The sequence below is a fragment of the Astatotilapia calliptera genome, chromosome 6 (genome assembly GCF_900246225.1).
Source record: "Astatotilapia calliptera chromosome 6, fAstCal1.2, whole genome shotgun sequence".
NCBI lineage: Eukaryota > Metazoa > Chordata > Actinopteri > Cichliformes > Cichlidae > Astatotilapia > Astatotilapia calliptera.
In genome coordinates this window covers 16,568,092-16,593,423 of record NC_039307.1, presented here as the reverse complement: position 1 = coordinate 16,593,423, position 25,332 = coordinate 16,568,092, and the positions used below count along the sequence as shown (strand labels likewise).

General features: G+C 39.8%; 2 protein-coding genes across 3 annotated transcripts in view; both read left to right on the top strand.

The window, feature by feature from the left end:
• The window catches only part of rab11fip4b (RAB11 family interacting protein 4 (class II) b), a 29,720-nt gene extending 10,920 nt beyond the window's left edge, over positions 1 to 18,800 (top strand). Inside the window, exons 2-14 of one of the 2 annotated variants that reach the window (XM_026170609.1) lie at positions 1,826 to 2,076; positions 2,607 to 2,792; positions 6,698 to 6,832; positions 9,626 to 9,661; positions 10,568 to 10,667; positions 11,028 to 11,131; positions 11,569 to 11,709; positions 12,051 to 12,132; positions 12,909 to 13,046; positions 13,233 to 13,391; positions 14,934 to 15,014; positions 15,464 to 15,607; positions 16,315 to 18,800. In XM_026170609.1, the coding sequence (XP_026026394.1) occupies positions 1,826 to 2,076; positions 2,607 to 2,792; positions 6,698 to 6,832; positions 9,626 to 9,661; positions 10,568 to 10,667; positions 11,028 to 11,131; positions 11,569 to 11,709; positions 12,051 to 12,132; positions 12,909 to 13,046; positions 13,233 to 13,391; positions 14,934 to 15,014; positions 15,464 to 15,607; positions 16,315 to 16,431 (1,674 nt within the window). In that variant the 3' untranslated portion in view covers positions 16,432 to 18,800. The remainder of the gene's footprint in view (positions 1 to 1,825; positions 2,077 to 2,606; positions 2,793 to 6,697; positions 6,833 to 9,625; positions 9,662 to 10,567; positions 10,668 to 11,027; positions 11,132 to 11,568; positions 11,710 to 12,050; positions 12,133 to 12,908; positions 13,047 to 13,232; positions 13,392 to 14,933; positions 15,015 to 15,463; positions 15,608 to 16,314) is intronic. The other variant, XM_026170610.1, reaches the window with a different exon arrangement.
• Positions 18,801 to 19,233: 433 nt separating this feature from the next.
• LOC113024034 (uncharacterized) lies at positions 19,234 to 25,120 on the top strand. The gene is made up of 4 exons (XM_026170608.1): positions 19,234 to 19,358; positions 21,354 to 21,816; positions 23,664 to 23,794; positions 24,287 to 25,120. The coding sequence occupies exons 2-4, from the start codon at positions 21,362 to 21,364 to the stop codon at positions 24,457 to 24,459; spliced, it is 759 nt and encodes a 252-aa protein (XP_026026393.1). The 5' UTR covers positions 19,234 to 19,358; positions 21,354 to 21,361; the 3' UTR covers positions 24,460 to 25,120.
• Positions 25,121 to 25,332: the final 212 nt, after the last annotated feature.

Here is a 25,332-nt window from a genome sequence, read left to right as displayed (position 1 = left end):
ACACACTGTACTGCTAGCTCCTTTCCAGTCTCTCATTGCATTGTTGCATTATTCCTTCACCTCCCTCGTTAGCTCGTTATTCACTCTCCCACCCACTTTTCCAATTTCCTGACTCTCTAAAACATATTACTTACCCTGCTCTCTCTTCTCGTTATCCACCTCTTCACCTGCCCCTCATTCTTTGTCCTGCTCCTCCATGTTTCAGCTGTTCGGTCATGCTGAGATAAGGCTTTGTTCTCTGTTGCATTAGACCAGATTTTTGGAGGGTGAAACAAGAAGGAGTGAGACCCATGACCTCTGGCCCATCACCCTTTCACCCCCGTAGACCTCCAGACCCCCCTGGTGTGAACTTAGGATGATTCCCACAGTGAAGGAATTTACTAAGTGGGAAATCAAATGACTGAACAGCCCTGCTAAAAACAGTGAACTCAACACGAACTCCACTGTCTAATATATAAAACATTATTCAGATATAAACAACTGCAAAACATTGAATGCCTCTGGTTGCATTTGCTCATTTTTGATTCTTCCTACTTGCAGATTTATGGTATATTATCTAGATACACTATCGTGCTCTGCACTGTAAAGGAGTAAAAATATTTCCATGATTTGCCATAATATAGTCAGTTAAATTGTTTGACCTCTTTATGCCTGAAGGTGAAAATAACTGTGACAGTGGTGGTATTCGTGAGAGTTACAGCTTTAGAAGACCTGAAATGTCAGACGACCCATAAAAGCATTCAATTTTTTACAGTTTTGCCCCCTTGGGCATTGTGGCTACTAAGCAAATAGGTGAGAGCCCTCCACTGGATAATCACTGCAGTGATTCTTATGTTTTGACTGGAAACAGGTTATTTAACCTTCAGTGATGCAGTGAGTAGTTTCTCATTGTAAAGAGACATGGACATGAACATTGTCATGGAAAACCTTTTACTGTGGCTTAGACGGGTCACGTTAGTGGCCTGCGTCAGATAAAAAAAACAACTTAAAGATGTTGCTGAAACTGCATGAATATAGGTTAAGAACTGTCCGATTTAATTTTTTTAATGATTGCAATTGGAGAAAATTTTGTGAGATTAAATCAGAAAATATCAGCAGTACTGTGTTTGAGTGTGAGCATTTTCACACTTACAAAGGGAATAAACAGCTGTTTAGCCTTAAGAAAAGCACTTATCAGTCAAATTAATCAGAAAAAGGCTTCAGTTTGTCAGGGCACATTAAGATTCTACTCTGAAGGGATGGAAAAAGGTCACATGGGCAGATGAGTCCAGATTTACCCTTTTCCAGAGTGATGGGCACATTAGAGTATGACGAGAAGCAGATAATGCCTTGTCCCTGTCCTACAAGCCTGTAGGGGCAGGATTATGATCTGGCATTGTTCAGATCATAATCTAAAGTCTAATGTTATGGCCCCAAATAAACGGAGGTCAGAATACCTGAATATGGTATCGCAGATGGCTTGGCCACAACAAAGTCTAGATTTTAACTCCACTGACAGTTTTGGGGATGTAGAAATATATGTTTTGACATTAGATAAGCTTATGGAAATGATGCCGGTGTGTATGCATTCATTGTCTACTTCTGATAGCTTCAAAACACAAAAGTCTCTGATACTGAGGCCTGGAGGTGGTTCAGTTGAGGTCCAAAAATGCTTTAAATTCTCTGGTACAAACTCTAAAGATCATACTTTGATGTTTTAAACTTAAGACATTTGGGATATCATTCAGGGCAAATATTTTGTTTATCTTGTCTTTCGCTACTAATAATTGTGTGGCCTTGTTCAAACTGATGCTAATCTGTGCTTGTCCCCTTCTGGCTTCTGCAGGGTGCTGAGGAGGATCAGGTTTGTCCGGTCATCATGTGCACGCGGGCCTATCCTGACCCCGTCCGTGAGTGCCAGCTGTTCCCAGAAGAGGTGGAGGAGCCTGAGGAGGAGGTGGCAGACGAAGGCAAGGAGAGGGAATCGGACAGAGACAGCGCTGTGGAAAGCACTCAGGGTTCGGAAACCTCAGACGGGCTCACCAGACTGGGAGACAAGGAAGACACGCTAGGGGATCTGTTTTTTCCCGGGGAGAAGTAAGCAGTCTTGGGTCATTTTTAACTTACACATTCTGTTTTTGTCACTGATTCGTGATCACTTCACTTTCAGGTTCATTCAGATGTCTTTTAGTTTGTTTCACAGACTTTGCTCTGTGTTGTTTCTTTGAGCTTGATGCTCCTGTTTTGTTATATTCTCTAAAATTCCTAAGTCTGACAGCCACTGCCAGTTCCTCTATTTAATGCATTTATTCTCATGAGAAATATAAGTTCTAGAGTCAAAGTAAAGTAGGATCTGTTACCATAAAAGTGCCATTATTTGCATTACTTGCATATGAAGCAGTTTTGTTTATTTGGATGCAGTTAGAGCTCCGGCAGCACTTAGCATATACAGAACGACTTTATTACTTGACCCGACTGGAGCTTTACCATCTTCAGACTATAATCTCTTCTCTGTGCACACTGGGAGAAGTGGATGAAGTTGAGCTAGAAACTTCTCCATTTCAATTTATATCGAAAATAAAGACAACTTCAGATTATGGAGCCAACATCTCCCTCTCTTTCTTCAGGTGCGGTCAGACCAGTATCTCTGTGACCTCTGACCTGTCAACACGTTCGTCGGCTTCTCTGTACGAGGAGCAGTTTGAAGACTACGGAGAAGGGGAGGAGCCGGACTACACTCCCAGCAGCCCTTGTCCGGACGACGAGGCTCGTACCAACGGTTATTCCGACCTTGGCTCATCTGTGCCCTCGAGGTGGGAGCGAGCTAAAGAAAAACATTTTTTTTCATGTTGGGGTACTCGTAACTATAAGACTACGTTCTACATTCATAACTATATTCAGTGTTAATGCTGATCCTCAATATAGTGAAAATCGTGACATTAAAAAACATACTTGTACAGTGGGGCAAAAAAGTATTTAGTCAGCCACCGATTGTGCAAGTTCCCCCACCTAAAATGATGACAGAGGTCAGTAATTTGCACCAGAGGTACACTTCAACTGTGAGAGACAGAATGTGAAAAAAAAAATCCATGAATCCACATGGTAGGATTTGTAAAGAATTTATTCGTAAATCAGGGTGGAAAATAAGTATTTGGTCAATAACAAAAATACAACTCAATACTTTGTAACATAACCTTTGTTGGCAATAACAGAGGTCAAACGTTTACTATAGGTCTTTACCAGGTTTGCACACACAGTAGCTGGTATTTTGGCCCATTCCTCCATGCAGATCTTCTCGAGAGCAGTGATGTTTTGGGGCTGTCGCCGAGCAACACGGACTTTCAACTCCTGCCACAGATTTTCTATGGGGTTGAGGTCTGGAGACTGGCTAGGCCACTCCAGGACTTTCAAATGCTTCTTACGGAGCCACTCCTTTGTTGCCCGGGCGATGTGTTTTGGATCATTGTCATGTTGGAAGACCCAGCCTCGTTTCATCTTCAAAGTTCTCACTGATGGAAGGAGGTTTTGGCTCAAAATCTCACGATACATGGCCCCATTCATTCTGTCCTTAACACGGATCAGTCGTCCTGTCCCCTTGGCAGAAAAACAGCCCCATAGCATGATGTTTCCACCCCCATGCTTCACAGTAGGTATGGTGTTCTTGGGATGCAACTCAGTATTCTTCTTCCTCCAAACACGACGAGTTGAGTTTATACCAAAAAGTTCTACTTTGGTTTCATCTGACCACATGACATTCTCCCAATCCTCTGCTGTATCATCCATGTGCTCTCTGGCAAACTTCAGACGGTCCTGGACATGCACTGGCTTCAGCAGCGGAACACGTCTGGCACTGCGGGATTTGATTCCCTGCCGTTGTAGTGTGTTACTGATGGTGACCTTTGTTACTTTGGTCCCAGCTCTCTGCAGGTCATTCACCAGGTCCCCCCGTGTGGTTCTGGGATCTTTGCTCACCGTTCTCATGATCATTTTGACCCCACGGGATGAGATCTTGCGTGGAGCCCCAGATCGAGGGAGATTATCATTGGTCTTGTATGTCTTCCATTTTCTGATGATTGCTCCCACAGTTGATTTTTTCACACCAAGCTGCTTGCCTATTGTAGATTCACTCTTCCCAGTCTGGTGCAGGTCTACAATACTTTTCCTGGTGTCCTTCGAAAGCTCTTTGGTCTTGGCCATGGCGGAGTTTGGAGTCTGACTGTTTGAGGCTGTGGACAGGTGTCTTTTATACACATGATGAGTTCAAACAGGTGCCATTCATACAGGTAATGAGTGGGGGACAGAAAAGCTTCTTACAGAAGACGTTACAGGTCTGTGGGAGCCAGAGATTTTCCTTGTTTGAGGTGACCAAATACTTATTTTCCACCCTAATTTACGAATAAATTCTTTACAAATCCTACCATGTGGATTCATGGATTTTTTTTTTTCACATTCTGTCTCTCACAGTTGAAGTGTACCTCTGGTGCAAATTACTGACCTCTTTCATCATTTTAGGTGGGGGAACTTGCACAATCGGTGGCTGACTAAATACTTTTTTGCCCCACTGTAGCTATTTTGTGGATTCGGGTGTTTTCAGTCCCACTGGGACAGGTATATGAGATCAAGCACCTGACCGTGGAGTCTGCCTTTGCAAACATTTGTGAAAGAATGGGTCATTCTAAAGAGCTCTCTGAGGCATTTTGCTGTAACAGGAATCCACCATTGCTACAAGTTGGTTTGTGAAATTTCCTCCCTTCTACAGATTCCACAATCACTTGTAAGAGATATTTATTCAAAGCTGACACATTTAGGAACCACAGCAACTCAGCCACAAACTGGGAGACCACATAAAGTTACAGAGCAAGGTCGCCAAGTGCTGAGGTGCATAGTGTTTAAAAGTCGCCAACGCTGTGCTGGCTCAATAGCTTAAGAGTTCCAAACCTCCTCTGGCATTAACATCAGCACAAATACTGTGTGCTGGGAGCTTCACGGCATTAGTTTTCATGACAGAGCAGTTCCTGTAGGTGTAACGTGTAGGTGACCCATTTCTTTTATTCATTGTAGTCTATTATTCATCAGGTCCCAGTTGAATCTTATTTCAACAGTTGACTGCTTTTATATGGACAGTGTTGTTTTGGACATTCATTGTGGTGGAGTTGTCTGCTAAAAGACCCGACATGTTACAATATTGGTACTGCGGGTGCTGCACAGATCTTTGCAGCACACTCTTGTATGACGCAGTGTCAAAGGTATGCAGCCAGGAACCAGTAATTTGGCTCACTTTTGTTCATGTTTGTGCTGTTGCTGGCTTTTTTAGCTTAGACCCTGTTGTGGAAAGACAACAGTGAAAGTGAAGCAGCAGGGAAAGAAGCATTCTTTTTTTCTTTTTGTGTTTTATTTTCTATTTTTGATGGGGGGTTTTTTCCACTCGTCTTTTTCTTCGTAGTGAAACCTGCCGTGGTTTCCTCTTTCCTGTTCTAGCCATCTTTTTAACCAACAAAATTCAGCTTGCGCGTAGCATGTGGCTCGTTGGCAACTTGATCTTGCTTTGTTTGAGAACTGTGTGCAAACTTGGGGTTGGTTGGATTCCTATAATCTCTGCTTTGCCTAAAATCTGTGGAAATGGGAACAAATGTGGAACCAGAAATCCTGCATCAGTCAAATGCTTGAACATTAAAACATCACAAACACGTGCTCCTGCCTGCATCATCAAAAGAAACTATTAATCTGCAAACATTGAATTAAGTCATTTTATTTGAGCTTTCTTATACTAATTGCTGCATAAACTAAAGGGTTTACCAAAACAGTGATGACAAATTGATAATTTTATGTCCTGATGTGTTTGACATAGAGTGATTCGAAAGAATTAACCCTCTGTAAGTGTCTCATTATTGCTATGATTCAGTATTCCTACTAAATCACTTGGGGCAAAGGGAACCACAGACTGGGAGGGTGCAGTCTCTGTCCTAGAATAGTACCAACTTCATATTATTCAGAGTTTTGACTGTAGCACTGTAGCTTAGGAGTTCTTGCCCTTAAGGCCACATTAATATTCATCAAAAGCCCGTGTTTAATGGGATTACGTCTCCCAGCTGAAAGACTGGCTTTACAGCACCATGCTCCTTTCACACATACCAAGCAGATAAAACTTATCAAATGGAGTTGGCAGGGAGATTTAAATTCAAAATGAGGCCCAGATTTACAAGAACTTTTAGACAGCTCAGAACAGCAAAGACATTTGAATAACCGTCTGCAAAAAGTACAATTTCTAGTTTCTAGTCAAGATATTGATCTTAAAGTTAAAAAAAAAAAAGAAGAAGATTAGAGGAATGCTTAAAACTTAATGTCGAACTGTTTTGACTTTTTTAGGAGTAACGAACACGATTTCACAAAGTTATTCCGAACTACATGAAGATTGTGCGGTTTATGTTCAGATCAGACCTTAAAAGTGATAATCCAGCAATAGATGGGCAACAATGTTGTTGTTTTTTGTTTTCGTGAGAGGTTCAATTTAATTCAGTTTTACTTATATAGCTCCAAATAACAACAACAGTTGTCAAGATGCTTTATATTGTAAGGTAAATAACCTACAATAATCCAAATAATAACTAATGATTAAATGTAAATAAGGTCCAGAGTGCATCATTCGCTATTTCTTGATAAATGGTCTGATTGGTTTCAGTAACTGTGTCTATGTTACTGTGTGTCTTTGTGTTGATAGTGCGGGTCAGACTCCTCGTAAGGTGCGTCACCATTACACCGGAGAAATGACGGATGTCTACTGTTCTCAGTGCAGTAAAAAGGTCAACCTGCTAAATGACCTGGATGCTCGCCTCAAAAACCTGAAAGCAAACAGGTAGGACACGCATAACGCATACACACAGTGATGTCATCTTATAATTTAATAATTTCCAAAAATCCTTCGTAGTCTGCAATTTTCCCAGGCAGAGTACACATTTCCCACTAGCAGAAGCTTCGAAACAAGAGCACACATGCCTTGTTTCTTTGGAAATTAGAGTTATTTATCCTGGCAGGTAATTTCTAAACATAGAAGACAATAATTCATTTATACAAGAGACAGGAAGGATCCACCCTACTGTTACGTGAGAAGAAACAGATGCTGTCAGCTCGTAAGTGAACTATCCCGAATTTAAAGTGTATTCATCCACTCACATTGTACTGACCCAGGAGACACTGTTATCTGTGGCTCTTTTTCTTAAACTGTCATTTAATGTGAATGATCTCACATTGTTACAGAGTCTTAAATGATTCCTCGCCTGGTTTCACACATGACTGAACACATCATCTCTCCACATGCTCACACACAAACTCTAATTGATCGTTATGTAAGGCTGTCACTCCTGAGCTTACCTCACCGCCCATTGTAATAGGGAAACTATTATTAGAAACATAATCCGCAGTGACCATTAATAACTGTACAGTCCACCTGGAAACACAAATACACACATGCACAGGCATGCAGACGCACACTTTTTAGAAAATTCAACTAAGAAAAATGTCTTAGAGTACAATTTGAAACATGGATGTTGGACTCTATGGGGGTTAGTCCCTCGTAGATACTGCAATAGAGAAGGCTTAAAAGATTTAAAGAATTACTTGTTTATATTCTTCTCCTATGGTCAGAGTTCATTAAGGGTTAACCATTTAAGCACAACATAAAGTTGCTTAGACAATGTTTTATGTTTTGTAAACAGGCTCTTAAATTGTCACCCGGATAGTTTTTTCATTTGGTGTGTCAATCACCGAAGTTTAGCTGCCACGCTGGCGGGTAAATGTTTTTACCAAAATAGAAATGTAATAAAATCCAAAGCTGAAATTCTCGAATGCATTGTGAGACGTGCTGCTTCTGTTCCCTGTCGTCTGTGTCAGCGTTTGAAAAACACACCCACATCCACATACAGTTATTTTTCATGTTTTCGTGTATCCGACCCTGACAAGCACAAGCCAGTCGCAGGCAGAGTAGTGTTAGGTCTTCACAGAAGGGCTGTGTTAATAAAGGGGTATTAATTTAGAGACTGAGTTTGATGAGGTTCAGGATGGTAAAGAATTGAACAGGTTATCCAAACCTTCAGATTTTTGTCTGAGCTCTTATTATATTTAATAGCAAATACATTCAAGTAATTTAAGGCTGTAAAACATATGCTTGGATTGGTGAATGCGTTCATCTATTACCTGCTTATAATGCTATTTTGGGATTCTGTTTTATAAACAATGCTACAGATGATTGTTGTTTATTTTTCAATTTTGTACGTAAGAATGCTGGTAAATTACAGACTGAATGAGCTTTTAGATAAAGTCTCGTACTGTAACATATGTTTGCAATTTGTGTAGATAAAAAATATATAGGGAATAAATTTCAAACCTTTCACATGAATTTACATTTGTTTCTACTGAATGTAAAGTCATGGTAAATGGCCTGTATTTGTATAGCGCTTTACTTAGTCCCTATGGACCCCAAAGCGCTTTACACTACATTCAGTCATTCACCCATTCACACACACATTCACACACTGGTGTATCATGGGGGGAAAAAATCTTCAAACCACTCTGTACAGTCCTGTGAAAAACTTATCATACCCTTACTTCTCCCACAGCACCTAAGAGGCAAAGTCACTGCCAGGCGCTGCTTATCAAACACACCTGATTAACTGATCACCAGGAAGTGTGAGCACCTCTGTAAAAGCAGAGGCTTTGGCACTTTGCTAGGCTGGTGCATTCAGGTCTGTGGCAGTGATGCATCTTAGTGACACAATTTTTGCTGCCCATCAATCTGAGAAGGATTTTAAAGCCATTTCCAAATCATGTCAAGTCCATTATTCTGAAAGGAGATGCATTCAAAACAGCTGCCATTCTTCCCAGGAGGGATAAATTCACCCCAAAATAAGAGGAATTGCAAAAAAATTTTTTAAAAAAACCTTAGAGCTACATCTCAGACTCTGAACAAACCACAAACGCCTCAAAACAACTGCCAAGCACAGAGGTAGAGGGATGATGGTCTGGGCTTGTTTTTCTTTTAAGAACTGGGCACCTTGGAGTCATGAGTTGGTGTGAGTTTAACTGAAACATTAGCTGTAAGGAAACAGTGCATCTTGTTCTTAAACTGTTAGCAAGGAGAAACTGTATGACATCATCACACATAAGCCCCATAGTCATACTGTAGAGACAACAGTGATCATTTTTTGCACCGAATAGGCTGTTTTTATAAAAATGGTCGAATTGCACTCTATTCTGCTGCGTTAACTTTGTTTATCCTCCAGCCTTGAAAGCCTAGTGTTTTGTGCCAGGACTTAATGATGATGTTCGCTTTATATCAGTGTCAGCTGTCAACTGGGTAACCCTGCAGTGTGTTTGCTCATTTTTATTAATCTAATGTGAATCCCAGGCACATCATACAGAAACTCTTTGGGCCTTTGTCCCCCCTCTAGAGCTGACAGAAAGCCCTGTTCACCAAGGGCTAAAATAATATTAATAGTGACCTTCAGCGATCATTTTTCCAATGCTTCCTACTCTCTCTCGCACTAAATGGCTAAAATTAGTGGTTACATCCACTGTATTGTTGAGCTATGTGTCTGGACAGATGATGATGATTGACTGAAAAGAATCTGAAATCTTGTTCTTCTCCTTGTAGCCCCAACAGGAAAATCTCCAGCACTGCTTTTGGAAGGTAGGCTTTTCACCTTTGCATTTGTGTCAACATGCATGTGCTTCTGTGCGTTACAGGCAAAGTCACTCAGTTGTCCTCTGCGTGTTTATGCATTATACAGCCCGCCCTACACGTGCTTGTTCGATCTTGTTGACATAGTGACGTACACAGAGCAAGATTATCAACTAGTGCTTCCTGATCTCTCAGCTGTCCTATCACTGCACACACTAAATAGGTTAATTTCTAACTAGTTATTCAAAGAATTATAGAGCCAAGAACACTGTACAAACTTTTGTTTTTTGTCTCAGAGCTGAGGAAACGAGTTTGACATCATCTTTTTTTAGTGGCAGGAGTGGCCCACTACATGGACTGTTGGTCTGTAGTGGGTGAGATGTTTTGTATCTAGGCTTTTGTCCTATTTTCAGCCACAGAAATTGAGTTATAGTGACAGAGTGAAAATGGCCTGTCGGGCCTGATCTATGTATTCAATATAAGGCTTGGCTGTCTCCCTGTTCTTCTTACTTTCTCCTCTGTCTGGTTTGATGGCTGCTTTCACTTTATGGCTCTCTTTAACTGTTCTTCTGCCCTTTCTCCTTTTTGTTTCCTCTCCTCTCTGTTGCTAATCTCAGTAATAGGCCAGCAGCTTGTTTTTCCCACGTTATTCCATCAGTTTACAATGGGGAAGCTAAAAACTACATTATGACATAAATATCACAGCCAGATGTACACACACCTGTGTGGGTGTGAGTGTGAGAATGCTCATGTTAATCCTGTTTGCAGCAGCTTCTTTTCTTTGGCACTGTAGTGTCCTATATCTGGGTTACCTTGCAGCAGCTTCGCTGCAGAAACATAAACACCCAGGACCGGTCATTGCCTGGATCTATTCCGAGCATATTCTCTAAGCTGTTTATCTGTTTGTTCGAGCAGGCAGCTGCTCCACAACAGCAACTTGAGCAGCAGTAACGGCAGCACAGAGGACCTTTTCCGAGACAGCATCGACTCCTGCGACACCGACATCAATGAGAAGGTATGACTTTATGTTTCCTTCTGTTAGTTTGCTCCATGTGGTGATTTGTATGACTGCGTTTTTTTTAAACAAAAGTCGATTCCTCATTGGATGTGATCATGTCAGATCTAGTATTTTCAGTGGAAGTGAAAAACTGAGATACTAAACACTCACCTCCAGCATGTTAAAAATGCAACATTTACTAATTTCTGTCAGTTCTTACATTTGCAAACCTAAGTTAAAAAGAAAACATTATGAATCTGTTTTCAATTACAAACTTGCCCTGTTAACTTTATTACCTAATTTAGATGCATGGGATGCATAGGATTGTAACATTTAATTTAGTTTCTGGTGTAATTTCACAGTTTGTTTTTCTCTCAGGTCACTTCTCTTGAGAAGAAGGTGGCAGAACTGGAGAATGAGATCCTGCTGAACAGTGACCTCAAGTCCAAACTGAAGCAGGAGAACACTCAGCTAGTGCACAGGTAGAGGACTTTGTTTCCCCTTTGTACTAGTCTTATCTTAACATAAGCATAAAATTATGTAACATGCATGTAATTTATACATACACATCTCTTCACTGACAACACTATTTATGCTCATATATGCTATACTCGCTGTACATGCCAACATACTTAAAGTGCTGCTGTATATTTGCATTTGCACTTCTGTATATAGACTGTTCTCTTCCAGCTAACTGCATTTCACTGGCTTTGTACCATCCTCAGCACAGTCTCATTAAAGTTGAATCTAGTCTAATTTATAGCAGCACAAAAGAAAATGAAGGGCAGATAATTTGACTGAAATTACTCATGTAAAATTGCAGCAGCATTTAGTCATTTCCAAAGTAAGCTCGGTTTTAATGCTTTGCAACAAAAAAATAAATCATGTTGTCTGATGCGTTCATCATCGTCATCATCAGGGTTCATGAGCTGGAGGAGCAGCTGAAAGACCAAGAGACCCGGGCAGAGCAAAGTGTGCAGGAGGGCCTGAGACGCCACAGAGAGGCTTACAGCAAGCTGGAGAGAGACAGGAACACACAGATAGAGCTGCTGACCAACCGGTGAGAAACACACAGTTGCACAATTTGCTGAGCACATTTCCCAATTATTTGTGCATTATCTTTTTTTATGTAAATATGTGAAACTCATTATAGTTCAATAATAATCTGAGAGAATTAGACACCGACCATATCTTGGATAATGATGTTTATGTCCCTGCTCGCTTAAGAAAATAAATGCAAAATGGAGAACTAAATGCTTAACAGCTCTGAGAGTCCTCCCAGGGTTTTAGTCATCTGCCTCTGGACAGCTACAGCATGTATTTTACCCAAACCAGTGCCTTAGCTGACTGTGTGCCACACTATAGAAATGCACGCTGACATAAGGGATTTTGTGTCTGTAGAGTTAAGCAGCTGGAGGAGGAGAATAATGAGATGTCCCTTAACATGAACCGACTCAAGTCGCAGACAGAGAAGCTGGATGAGGTAAGTGTTGCTTACGTTTCCGGCTGTATTTCCTGTGTTGGTCATTTAACCTTTTAAAGCCAGATGTATTATAGTTGATACATGGGTCTTTGTGAGTTTTTGAGACTTTTACACCATCAGTATACTTTTTTTTTTCTGAAAAACCAAAAGAAATTGCACAATGCATTTTTAATGAACAAGTTGCAACAAAAAAACCCACCTTATGTGGAAAATATGATACATGTTAAAACTCATATTTGCAAATTATTATGTAATTTATTTTTTAAAACATTTTGTCAGAAGGTGCAGTAAACACTCTATTTTCCAAAAACTTATTTTTCTGCCATTTATTTCATGGCTTAGGCTTTAAAAGGTTAAGTAGTTGTCTGTCATCGGTTGTGTGTGTGTGAATCTCTGCAGTTTGGTGTCTGTTTCTCTTGCGAACGCGGCGGGTTTTCTCATTTCTATCCACGCCTGTGAGCACAGCGACAACTCCTTCAACATTCACAAAGCCAAAGAGAGACGCCAGTAATTATATCTGTGGAGATAGCGTCTTAGTTTTGAACCACACCTCATTTATGAACTTGTATCTATGCAAATGACACCAAACCCGACTCTAGCTTACAAAATGTTGTGCAAGCAATTTATCACAGAATATAAATGCAAACTTTATCTTGGTGCTAAAACTTGTTTGCTCAACAGAAATGCACTCCCATGACCCTGAATACCAAACACACAGATAAATAAAGGAAAATAAAGTTCAAACTATAGCTGTGTGTATATATGGCTATCCTTAGGAGAAGCAAAGGATGACAGATAAGCTGGAGGATACCAGCCTGCGCCTGAAGGATGAGATGGATCTTTACAAGAAAATGATGGACAAACTGAAACAAAATAGACATCAGTTCCAGAAAGAAAAGGATGCCATGCAGGAGGTAGGAGGAAGTATTTTATGTAACCAGACACACACAGCAAGGTGTGATTGTTTGTTATGTTGCTCATTCAGTTTCTCTGTAACCAGTCTCTCGCAGCATTTATGTCAACTCATACACTTACACCTACAATATGCTGCCTCTGCACATTATATAACGTTTTTCATTCGTTCTTTCTGTGCTGCATAGCTGATAGAGGACCTGCGTCGAGAGCTGGAACACTTGCAGGTCTTCAAGCTGGATGCAGAGAGGTCAGGCCGGAGGCCAAGCTCCTCCACGGGGCTCTCAGACTTCAACAACAGGAGCAGGGAGGTGGAGCTAGAGCATGAAGTCAAGAGGCTCAAACAGGTACTGATGAAATGCTCTGTTGGGCATAGGCAGTTCAGCGAGTATTGTTGCTAATGAATGTGCTTTAAGACTGTTTGTTATGAATAATGAACAATAAGAATATGAAACAGTGTTTAAAACTTTCTACAATCCTTCAGTCAATGTATGTAAGCAATCTAAGGATTTTCAAAAATATCTAAATGCTGTTTTGATTTGATCGTATGACAGAAATGAGGAGTTTCTGCTTTTTGAAATGTGTTTATGTGGAGCTTTTCATGCATGTGGAGGTGGTAGATGCACAGAAGTAAGAAGTACAGATTAAGCTGCCACAGACTGAATGTAACGTAATGTATGAATATATATTTAGAGATTATTCATGTTTCATTTGATTAGAGTAGCAGTTCATGTACCCTGGCTTCTTAGACTTGATTGATTCAGCGTTGAATGTGAATATTTTTGACTGATTTTATAAGTTATTGGCTCATATGTATATGTTTCCACTGTCTATCACGCTGAATGATGCATTCAGTACAGTAATCGCCCCTAGAAATAGAAATTCAGCTCAAAAAAATACACTGTTATCACATACAGTTTTACAACTTTTCATGAGCACCTTTTGTATTTTAACTTTTTCTGAAGTACACCTCCACAACGTTTAACACAGCTAACTGGCTGCCAGAGGAACATAAACCTTTCTGCTTGTGTACATGAAGCTATTTTTGTGGCTACAACCAAAAGATGAAAATTGAGCATATAGTGTCACAGACTACATTCAGCCAGAATACATTGTTGTGCATTAGAACTGCTGTGATCCCCCGATGTACTGTGCCGATCTTTTAACCATTAAAGAGAAGTTCAGCATTGCTAAATGCCGTGCCAGCTGCAGAGGATATGTGATCTTTATCTTTTCCTTAAGATCTGTTTGTCTGACATTTTGCCTGCTACAGTTACAAGGCAGATCTTATTGTTGCAGTCCTGTTAAGTGGCCAGACCTGGTGTAAAGCAAACATTAGAGATAAGCAAGTAGATGAAAGTGTTTTTCAGATGTCCTCTCAGATAAGATGCATAAAAGCAGTTGTGCAGAAGCTTTTGTGTGACTTTTTATCACGAGTTCATATGCATTAGAAATGTCGCTTTGATGTTCCTAAGCCAGACAAAGGCACCATAAAAATCTGGAGTTATCAAACCCACGTGGCCTTGAGGTAACTTTTAAATGGCACAGCCGGCCAGAACTGCTGATTCATTCAGTGTCCGTTTTATCAGTGACTTAACATGATACGGTCCATGTCCTCCTGGCTTCGAGCCAAACTTGTCACACCTTGCAAGCAAGCAAGTAAAGGAGTAATAGCAGTAGTTTCATTCTGCCTTTGTGTCCTGTCTTTCTCTAAATCTGCTCCTCCCAGCAGAGTTACCAGCATGTCTTTTGAATTCGGACAAGTAATAAAACTGTCTGTGTTTTATATGTGATGGATCACGGCTTCTGTTCACCCACGAGAAGGATGAATTCACTCTCTTATGCTTGCCTGTGCACCTTTTTGTAAATGTCTGTGTGTGTGTGTCCAGCGATTTGTGTCCCAGGACTTTCTTCCCCCTGAATACCAGCACCTGGTGTTGACTGGGGCTCGGCTCCGTCCCGGTCTGATGGTAAAATTGCCTCCGTGACCTCTGACCTACCGATTAACCACTAATCACGACAATGGAGTAGAGTGAAGTTGTCCATGCTGACCGGGCGCTGCAGTTCCCTCACTAATGTTTAAGGATAGACTTAAGGGAAACGCAAACTGACCTCTTGTCAGCAGTTTAAGGCAACTTGATTGTGGAGCTTTCATAACACACCAGAAAAAGCAGGGAAGAGTTTGTTCTGTAACACGCATAACCCATGTTACATCTCGTAGGTGCTGCAAACATAGACGTGCATTGCTGAGTTTGCTGCTACCAACCGCAGTGCTTTGTCAAATGGGTTGAGTGTGGCTTGAGTAGTGGTCTTTTCTTTTTTTTAAAAAGTCATTTTAGTGCACTTTTATGGCCTAGGAACTTATCTTGTCCTTTCTCGCTCTCTGTCCTCCACCTCCTCCCCTGATTTTGCATTTTAGGAGAACCAGAAGCTTAGAGAGCAGAACGAGGACCTGAACGGTCAGATCATCAGCCTCAGCCTGCATGAAGCCAAGAATTTGTTTGCCACACAGACCAAGGCTCAGTCTCTAGCTGCTGAGATCGATAATGCCTCCAGAGACCAGGTAAAATCAGTTATGCAGACTTGTAACAAAGAACATGAACACCCCTGCGGCTACAATGTGATTTTTTTATTTTTTATTTTTTTAATATTCTGAGTCTTACTGACAGCTTCCAGACAGGGTTTTATCTCAGTGCTTACAGGTTCCTTAGTTACAGTGAGAAATAGCTGTTTTTCAGGCCATATCACAGCAGTACGATGTTATGCATCTACCTCTGTTTTACAATTAAATCTATATCTGCATAATGAGGAGAGCATTACTATGAGTTATCATATTTCTGTGCAGTTTTTAGAATGTTATTTTCATTCCTTGTTTTCAGAGGAGTTCAGTGCATTAGTTAGATTTTTTTCAACATTGGCATTACTTTTTTGGTTGGTTGGTTAAAAGTTTTATTTTTTCTAAAATTATAATACAGTCAACAGCCACTTTATTAGGTACACCTTGCTAGTGACATTGAAATTGCCTCGATTCTTCGTGGCACAGATTCAACAAGGTGACAGAAACATTCCTCAGATTTTGGTCCATGTTGAAATGATAGCATCACAAAGCTGATGCAGGTTTTTTGCTACATCAAAAAGTTGCCCTAATGGATGCAGATGTGGTAACTGTGGTGGCCATTTGAGTACAGTGAGCTCATTGTCATGTAACTGAATCATAGTAACATTTTTTTTTCTAATGAATAAACATGTATTGTACATATTTCTCCCTAGTTAATGGAAGCCCTGAAGGAGCAAGAGGAGATCAATTTACGTCTGCGGCAGTACATGGACAAAATCATCCTGAACATCCTGGACCACAACCCCTCCATTCTAGAGATAAAGAACTAGCAGCGACTCAACTGGAATGAGCAGCGTTCCTGATCTTGGGAGAGTGAGGATCATTCCAGTTGTCTGATCAGAGCAGGGTGACCTGAATCGGGGGGAAAGTGTACAGAAAAACAGAGCCAGTCTTACGTAAACAGACATGCATCGCCCCCTGCTGTTTGTGCCAAGAAGAGCGTCTCTTCAGGATGGTAGAAGGGGATTCTGTGTTGAACAAAAGGGAGTTTTCTCAGCCAGTGATTGTTCACTGACTGGTTATGCTACTGTGACTGTTCTACTCATTTGATCACATTTTTATTCTGTCTATGCTGTGAGCTGGAGTTGAAGTCACAAGATTGATCTCTTGTGAAAACTCCAGGAATATTCAGTGTCCAACGTGCTTTGAAGATTCACTTGATTTAGTACACTGGACATGAAAACTGGAGGAAAAAAAAAGAAAATGTAAACAGCTTTATCCTGAAGCTGTTTGGCATGGCGTAGAGAGGCACAATAAGACAGTAGAGCAACATGACAAGCAGACTTTAAATCCAGAGTGAGACAGGCCAGGCCACTGTTGCCAGTCTCTGAGTGCGTGTGATGACATATTTGGACAAGTATGTGCTGAAAGAAGGTCGAGAAGCGAGGCACAAGTGGTCAGAGAGAGAAAAAGAGTGATGCCCACATTATAAATTGAAGACGATGAATTAAGGAAGAGCGTTGACCCTAAACAGGTGGGGATGTTACATGATAGGCCAGGTATGCTACCAAAAGAGGCTTTTTGTGAAGTCGATGAAGGTACACTGAAAGTGAAATTTCGTTTTTCGTTCACTCTTGCGCACGTCTTCCACGAAACCACACTTCGTACATCAATCAGTCCTAAAGCGGTGAACAGTTTTCACTGAGAAGTGGCCCTTAGTTGGTACAGACGAGTCGCTGAGTGTCGCGTTATGGCGCTGAAGCTGCAACCAAGGAGTGTCTTCAAACTGTAACTTCCATGGCTGCTATTTGCTAGCTAAACTTGAGCTTGATAAAAAGTCACTGTTGCTTTGTAATAGACCCCAAATGATGTTGCACAGAAATATAAAGATGTGAATGTACAGCGTGAGGTGGAGTGACTGGTAGCCATTGTAACGTGGTTTACCAAGTTGTCTTTTCATGTTCAGTGACTTGGATACCGGATGTGAGCGTGCACAGGAGACTCACTTTTTGGTACAAAAGACTTGATTTGTCACATTTGCACCTACAGCAGGTTGCAGATTGTAGTTTAAGCCCCAATGACTCTGAAGCCCTCTTAAACTGTAAATATCACGAATGTACGATTCCTTATTAACTTTCTGTGTGGCCAAAAAAGCAGTTTTCCATTGAAACTGGTTAATACATTTGGCAACATGTGTACAGTATTTAGTACTGTTATATGGAGGGCATTGTTTTCAGAGGGGAAACAATTACAATCTCATGTATTATGTAATTATTCTAAACTTGAGTTTTGCTTCCTTGCACAAAAAAAGGTTTTGTTTCCTTTTGCATGGTCACATTTACTTCTGTCTGTGCCTTTTGAGGACATTTTTCGAGATAATCTCGCTATAGATTTACGCTGTTTTTTGGAAAGTGCGTTTTCTGTCTATGTATGACATTTTCATGACTTGTAAATGTTGTAATTATCTAGTGATAATTTGTATTTTATGTGCCACTCACCAATCTTTTTTCAGATTGATACTGAGAAAACACTTTTATACAGATTAATCAAGAAACTAATTGTTGTTGCTTAGCTGTCCTGTTTGCAGTATAGCACAAGACTGTGACGTATGCAAGCCAGTTTATCTTCTTTTCTTTCCTTTTTTTATATAAACACAGTGAGCAATGATTTTTGAGTTTTTTTTCAAGGTTTTTGTTAGATTCAGTAAGTCCACTGATTTTCAATCAGTTTCAAAGTGGGTTTTTATATATGGTTGTTTACTGTCTTCCTAACTTAAACGGTGACTATTATGAGCAATATTAACTTATTACCTGTACCTGCTGATCTGTGTCCTGTTTTGCATCTTAAATCTTTTCACTTTTAATCCACTTATGCCATTCTTCAAGTAAAAAAACAAAAATTCAAGACACACTGAGCTGTAAAAACTGTCACAAACTCATGGCTTTTAGCTTTCTGTTATTAGGACGATCCGATTGGATGCAGTCATCTTAAATAGCAATAAAAAAATGGCTTTGGCAGTGATGTTGTCTCATGAAATTTCTGTTATTTTCATTTGAATTCAGCTATAGTTTCTAAAACATAAACATTGTGCCTAAAGTGTATGCTGCTGCTGTCTTAGCTGCCATTATGTACTTTGCTGTAAATAAAAGTGTTTGCGCTGGCATGAAAATAGTCATGTCGCCAAATGAGAATGTTTTAACTTTAATGTTTTATTTTATGTGTTTGTGTGTATTGTGTATTCTCATATGGGAAATCTTAAAATGCAAGATTTACAACCTTTTGTAAAAGGGCAGCACTGCGCTGTTTAGTTATGTATGGTCAATACCCATGTAAGCCCAGGCATTGAGGGAAAAAAAACCCCAAAAATAATTATTAAATAAATCTTCCTTACAACATTATTTTGGAGCAACGACAGAAAAAACATTTCTATCTGATTTGACTGTGACTGGTGCTTTTATACATGTAGTTTTACCTAATTTGACTAATTACATTACAGTTAATTTAGGTGTTATTAGAGATTTTGCGGATTATAAATGCCAGTTATTGTTTTATGTATTTATTTCATTCATTTATTTATTTTTATACATTAGTTTTATTTTTAGATTTTATTCTTTATCTTCTTTCATTTATATATTTATTTGTACCTGCTCTCGGAGCAGTATTTGTGTACTCTGGCGCCTCCTATCGGCGAACTGCGCAGCTTCATTTGATCAGCTGGGTGCTGCACGCGGCTGGTGTGCCCGACACAGCGGTGCAGGTAAGAGTTAAATTAAAATTAAGCATAATGTGAGTGATGTTTTAAGGTAAACTTGCATGTGAACGCATAACTTGGTGCTTTCCGTGTATGTTATCTGCTCCCTGTTGTTTTCTTCCCACAGGAAGCTCACAAACTTTTAGCAGCCGGCATGACGATAGCTGTTGATAACGGCGCTAAAGTTGTTAGCCCGCTAACAGAAAACAGGGCGCCTACATTCACTGGGGTTAAAAGAGCACAAAGCTAGCTAAGTGTCAGTATGTTTGGTTATTGTTAAGGTAAAATTGTTTACGATTTAAATTATTTATTGTTTAGTTTTTTTATTAATACCAATGAAAATAACTATTTAACAGAAAAAAGTAAGAAAGGTGTTGACTGAAAAGGTTTAGGCTGAAAGTTTAGCTTAATGGACCGCCATTGTCACCAACTAAATTTCACCAAAAACAATCATTAGTCAGTATATGCACTAGACAAAAAAATGAATTGCACAGTTTTAAGTCCTCATTAAAACCATTCCCCAAGTTTAGACTTTTTATATAGTACTGTGCAAAAGCTTTGAGCCACCCCATCTTTTTTTGGTATTGTAAAAGGAAAAATACGGAGCCCCGCAGGGGACATGGGAGGAAAAAAAATTAAGACGGACTTGCGAGATCTCGCAAAACAAACTCGGGATCTCGCAAAAGTTTTAGCCGCATTCTTCCCGTTAGCTCGAAGCTAACGGGAGGTCGAGACCTACTACAGCCGGGTGGAACACCGCTTTCCCGGCACATCGTGCCTCGACCTCCCGGTTGGCTTCGAGCCGGCGTCCGAAGAATGCGGCTAAAAGATTAACTTATTGATATTATTGGCTAAATTTCATATACATAAGTCGAAATTTTCTAACGCAAAACCATCCTTTCGGTGCTTTTTAAATGAAACCAAACAATATGTTAAAACCATACAACATTCTCAAAATCAAAAAGCTGTCAAAACCGTAAACCTATGTTCCCTGTTCAATATTATGTGATTCTATAATAGACTGTGTCTATTTGGCTTTTTTATACGAACCCCCTGACATTGTGTTTGCTATTTTGTATTTGTATTTTGTGCTTTGTCAATAAAAAAAAAAAAAAAGAAAAAAAGAATGCGGCTAAAAGTTTTGCGAGATCTCGGAAAAGTCCGTCTTAATTTTTTTTTTCTCCCATGTCCCCTGCGGGGCTCCGTAGAAAAAGAATGAGATGGGTGCAGAGATGTATTGAGCATGTGCAAACATAAATGGAAAAAACAGTATAAGAGGCAAAAACAGGCTTTTTACAATTAATGAAAGTCAATAATGGTATGGATGTCTCTTTTAGACAGATTTTCTTGTAATTTCTTTAAGTGGTCTTCAGGAGTAGTTTTCCAGGCATCCTGAAGGACACCCAAAAGCTTTTGGATGTTGGCTGGCTTTTGTTCCCTCCTCTGACAAATTGATCGCACATTGTTTCAATACTGTTGAGGTCCAAGCTCTGGGAAGGCCAATCCATGACAGATACTGTTTCACTGTGGGTGGGGGGGATTTTTAGTTCCATGTGGCGTTTACTTCATTGGCAGTGTGTTTGGGATTATTGTCATGCTGAAAAATGAAGCTACTGCTAATCAGACAATATCCAGATTTGTCAGCTCAAAGCTGCCTATTCACACTAAAAGTAAATGTTTGTGAATCAGACTTTAATACAGGAAATATGTTTAGAAACGTCACTAAAACCAACAGTCCTTAGTATAAAGGGAAGGAGACTTGTCAGTAATTTACATTTGAAAGTATTGTGTTCTCAGTGTCAGTCACTGTAAGAATTAGATAATCTCTTTGATATGTAAATAACCTGAGGTCTGTTGGTGCCGTTAATGACATGTTTTCATTATTAACTAAAGTCTCTAAAGAAGTCCAAGTATAACATTTGGGTCACTTTTGGTCTAATCACACTCAACTGACACAAATCATGTAAGAAATTCAGCCAATCTCTTCCATCTGTTTCACAGGTGAAGCGATGCCTCAGGCTTGTATGAACTTTGAGCCTAACAGAAGGGGAACCTATCACAACAGCCGTAAAACCAATGATCTGATCAACAACACAGGTTTGGTTAATGGAGCAGTTGTTTACAATGGATGCTCAGCTTCTGCCAGCAGAATCAGTAGGAGCACACCAGCTGGCACACAGCATGGTCCTAAACCCACATACAGGATTAACGATTATTTTAACTATGGCTACAAAGGCAAGAGTACAAAAGCAGCACCCTCAGGGACCCTCAAGAAACAAGGATGCAAAATTCCAGCTCTCTGTGATACCCCAGCATCTGATGGAAACGGCAGTGAAGATCTCCTGAGTGGTAACTCAGCCAAAGTTAGTGCTCCACCCAGTAACATTGACCAAAAGGTACCAGATCCCAGCCTATCGGCGTCAGGGAAGAAGAAAAGGTGGAGGAGATCGAGACACAAGAAGAGGTGCATCACTTATCTTAATCTTAAAGTTCTCAAGTCCAGCCTATATATACCTATATGTGTTGATTCTACTTAAAATCAACACGTTTTTTTAATGGTTTTGCAGTGGACCATTAATAACAGCCCTAGAGTAGCAAGATTTACTACTGCAGAGGCCCTGAGACAGATAAGTAATACGTAATGCTCAGCTGATGGAGATGAGTCAAGTTTACTCCCTTCTGCATAAAAACAAATACAAACATTTGTGAAAGAATGGGTTGTTCTAAAGACCTCATTAAATCTGAGTGGGGTACTGTAATAGGATGCCACTTTTGTAATAAATCAGTTAAGTTTGTAAAGTTCTTCCCTCATAAATTACGAACCATTGCAACTCAGCCCTGAAGTACAGAACAAGGTGCATAAAAGTCAACTGTAAAGTTTGATGGAGGAGGGATAATGCTATGGGGTTGTTTTTTAGGGTTAGCCAGGGTCCTTTACTTCAAGCAAGGGGGGTTCTCAATTCTATGCTTCCAGATTTATGGGAACAGCCTAGGGAATGCCATTCCAGTGGGACTGTGCACAGAGCGAGGGGGATTCAGATGTGTCCATAGATTGAATATGTGAAATTATAAAAGCTCCTGTAGTGCAGACAATTTCACACTATAATTTTGTATTGGAAACAGTCATTAAAAGTATTCCTGTACAAAAATTATACTCATGAAGTAGAAGAATAAATGCTTTCAGTCCCAACTTGAGTGAAGTTTCAGATGAGACGACAGAAAATTGAATGCTTTAGTTATTATTTTAGATAACTGCTTATCTTGCTGTGAGTAACATGTGAGAGTGATATCAATATTCTTGTGCATATCTGTCTCTTAAATCTCCAGCCAGCACAGTATGAACACTAAAAACATAATAGTTAGGCTCAAATCTGTCTGTAGATTTACACACAGAGACTTAAGGGATATCATTGTGTCCAGGTAAAAAGCATAAATCATTGTGAATCCATTTCACTTGTTTCGGTGCAAATTAAAGTGATAACAGATGCATCGGAGCGACATAAACATGTACATGAGCAGCCCGCTGGAGGTTAATTCTTTGCACAAAGGAGCAGATAACCGTCCTGCTGCCCTTCTATCACCCTGACCAGCTGCTCTTGTATAAACAGCCCATCTTCCCATAACCCTTTAATGCTTGAGACTGAGTGGAGAGATGCATCAAAGCTTCTTCTGGATGTGAAGAATGAGTTGTGCATATTGTACTGAATTATTATATTCAGTGAAAACGTATGGGAATGGTAAATTATTTTTTTCATCTCATTCACATAATGACAGCAAGAATTAAAGCATAAAAATACTCTATAATACTCATAAATATAACTTTATTTGTATAGCATTTTTTTTAAAGCACACAGTTACAGTAATTCCAACATTAATGGTTTTGTGCACACATCAGATGTAAACTGTGGCGAAAAATACTGCCACTAACAACCAGAAATGTATTTCAAATATGTAATTAATTTCCCTTCCCTCTGATTATGGAACACTTTAATTCAGCGGTCCCCAACCCTCGGACCGGTACCGGGCCGCGAGAGTTGAGGCTCAGGTGTGAAATGTATAGTTTTCAGGGTTTTTATCGGTTTTCAGCGTTATTTCGTTATCGTTTTTATCGTTTACTCAGTTTTCCTTGGTCTTTTCGCATGTGTTATGAATAAATTTTCTTTTTTTCGGTACTGGTACTAGTTTTAGTTTGTTGTATTTATCCGCGACACCTTAAAGGCCGGTCCGTGAAAATATTGTCGGGCATAAACCGGTCCGTGGCGCAAAAAAGGTTGGGGACCGCTGCTTTAATTAACATGAGCCCTCTTGCAGAGACAAAGAAGTCGTCTACCCGGAAATTCTTTCACCCGTACCCATAGAAGCGGAGGAAGACTGGGGAAAAGAGATCCAGGAGGGCACGCGCTCTGACTGGAAAAACATGTGTTTTGGGGTCAGACCTTATGGTAAAGAAAAAAACATTTTCATGACATCTACTCTCTTTACAGTACTGAATTTAAATGTCTTAGTTATTATATACATGCATATGTAATAAGTTATAAATTTATGTTTCTGTAAGGTTGATTACTGAATATATCTTCACCACTGAGGTCAAACAAGGAAATTTTAAAGTTTACCTGATGTGTATTAAAGTAGTAGTAGTCATTACCTTTTCTGTCATAAAGGAAAACTGCTGAAACCAAAGTCCTTAGAGAAGCGAGTCTTGCCACACAGAGCCACTTTGAAATGGCTCATTGCAGTTATAAAGTGTTATCTACATTTCCTTTCATTTAAATGGTCAAATGTGCATAAAAGTGCCAGGATATATACTAAATTAAAAATGAATATTAGAAACAGCAAGTTTCAGTCCTTCAGCATCCTGTTTTCATTGAAGCTGATGTAGGTGTCAGTACTACTTTTAGGATTCAGGCCATGACGTGTGTTGCTGCCTGTTTCAGGTCCAGAAGACGTCCTCCGTTTTGCTTTGCAGGACCTGACACTGAAGCAAAGGGACACAGCGGCCCTGCCCGTGTCAGCCAGTTACACACCAGCGGTGCACCACCCGCACCCCCTGATATGGTCCCGTCACATCATTCCCACTGAGCCAGACCAATTCGCAGACGCTGACTAGTAAGCTGGGCGTATGCCTATATGTTAGAATAATGGTTGATATGAGAATTAACAACATCTGTTTCTAAAATATTTGTTTCATTCTCATTTGGTTTAGTGGAAAACATTAAATTTAACTTTATTGGTAAAAGATTGTGCGGTGGAGTCTAGGTTACCATCTGGTTGTTTTTTTTATTGTAGGTTCTATTTTATATTTAAAATTCAGGTTTTATATTTGTTTTATATTACAACAAAATACTTTGGATTTTGTGATCTTAAAGGATGGTTTTATTACAACTACTACTTTTAGTTTCATTGCTGCAGTTAGTGCTGTTTCTCACACAGGTCATGCATTTCCTGTTTCGTTTTCATCTTATATTTCCATTCTTTTTCTTGTCTGTGCTAAAAGAGCAAAATACTAGTTTTAACTGTTTCTTTGTGTTTTAAAATGCCTGAAGTTAATACCATGTTGTTATGAGTTGCTCATTTGAGCTGAAAGATCTGTTTAATCTGTTTATAAACACCCCCTGTTCACAGCAAGTACATGAAGTAACTATTTTATTTTGACACTCATGGAATAGTCGATTTAACCAAGAAAGTATGGTTTGATTATGTAATAAGAACGTGATTTTCTGGTTGTTCATATCATTTTTATTACCATAATAAATCACATTTTCTTCTAACTTGTGCTTAAACCCTGCATTTTTTCATCGCCACTGTCAAAAAATGTTATTAAACAAGAAGTCCCACCTTCTTTTCACCATTTAACCACAAACAAATGGATTTGAAACCTTACCATCTGTTGCTACTTAACGGCTCTTTAGAAGCAATAATGGCTTCTGGCCACTAGATGGCAGAGTGGATATAAGATTTTGCATTCTGCTAGTTATTTCCA

Excerpts from the sequence above, each read along its gene's own strand:
- LOC113024034 (XM_026170608.1), top strand. The coding sequence starts at position 21,362 with ATGCCTCAGGCTTGTATGAACTTTGAGCCTAACAGAAGGGGAACCTAT. Across the intron at positions 21,817-23,663 it reads AGATCGAGACACAAGAAGAG|AGACAAAGAAGTCGTCTACC; the intron begins GTGCATCACTTA and ends GCCCTCTTGCAG. Across the intron at positions 23,795-24,286 it reads TTTTGGGGTCAGACCTTATG|GTCCAGAAGACGTCCTCCGT; the intron begins GTAAAGAAAAAA and ends TGCCTGTTTCAG.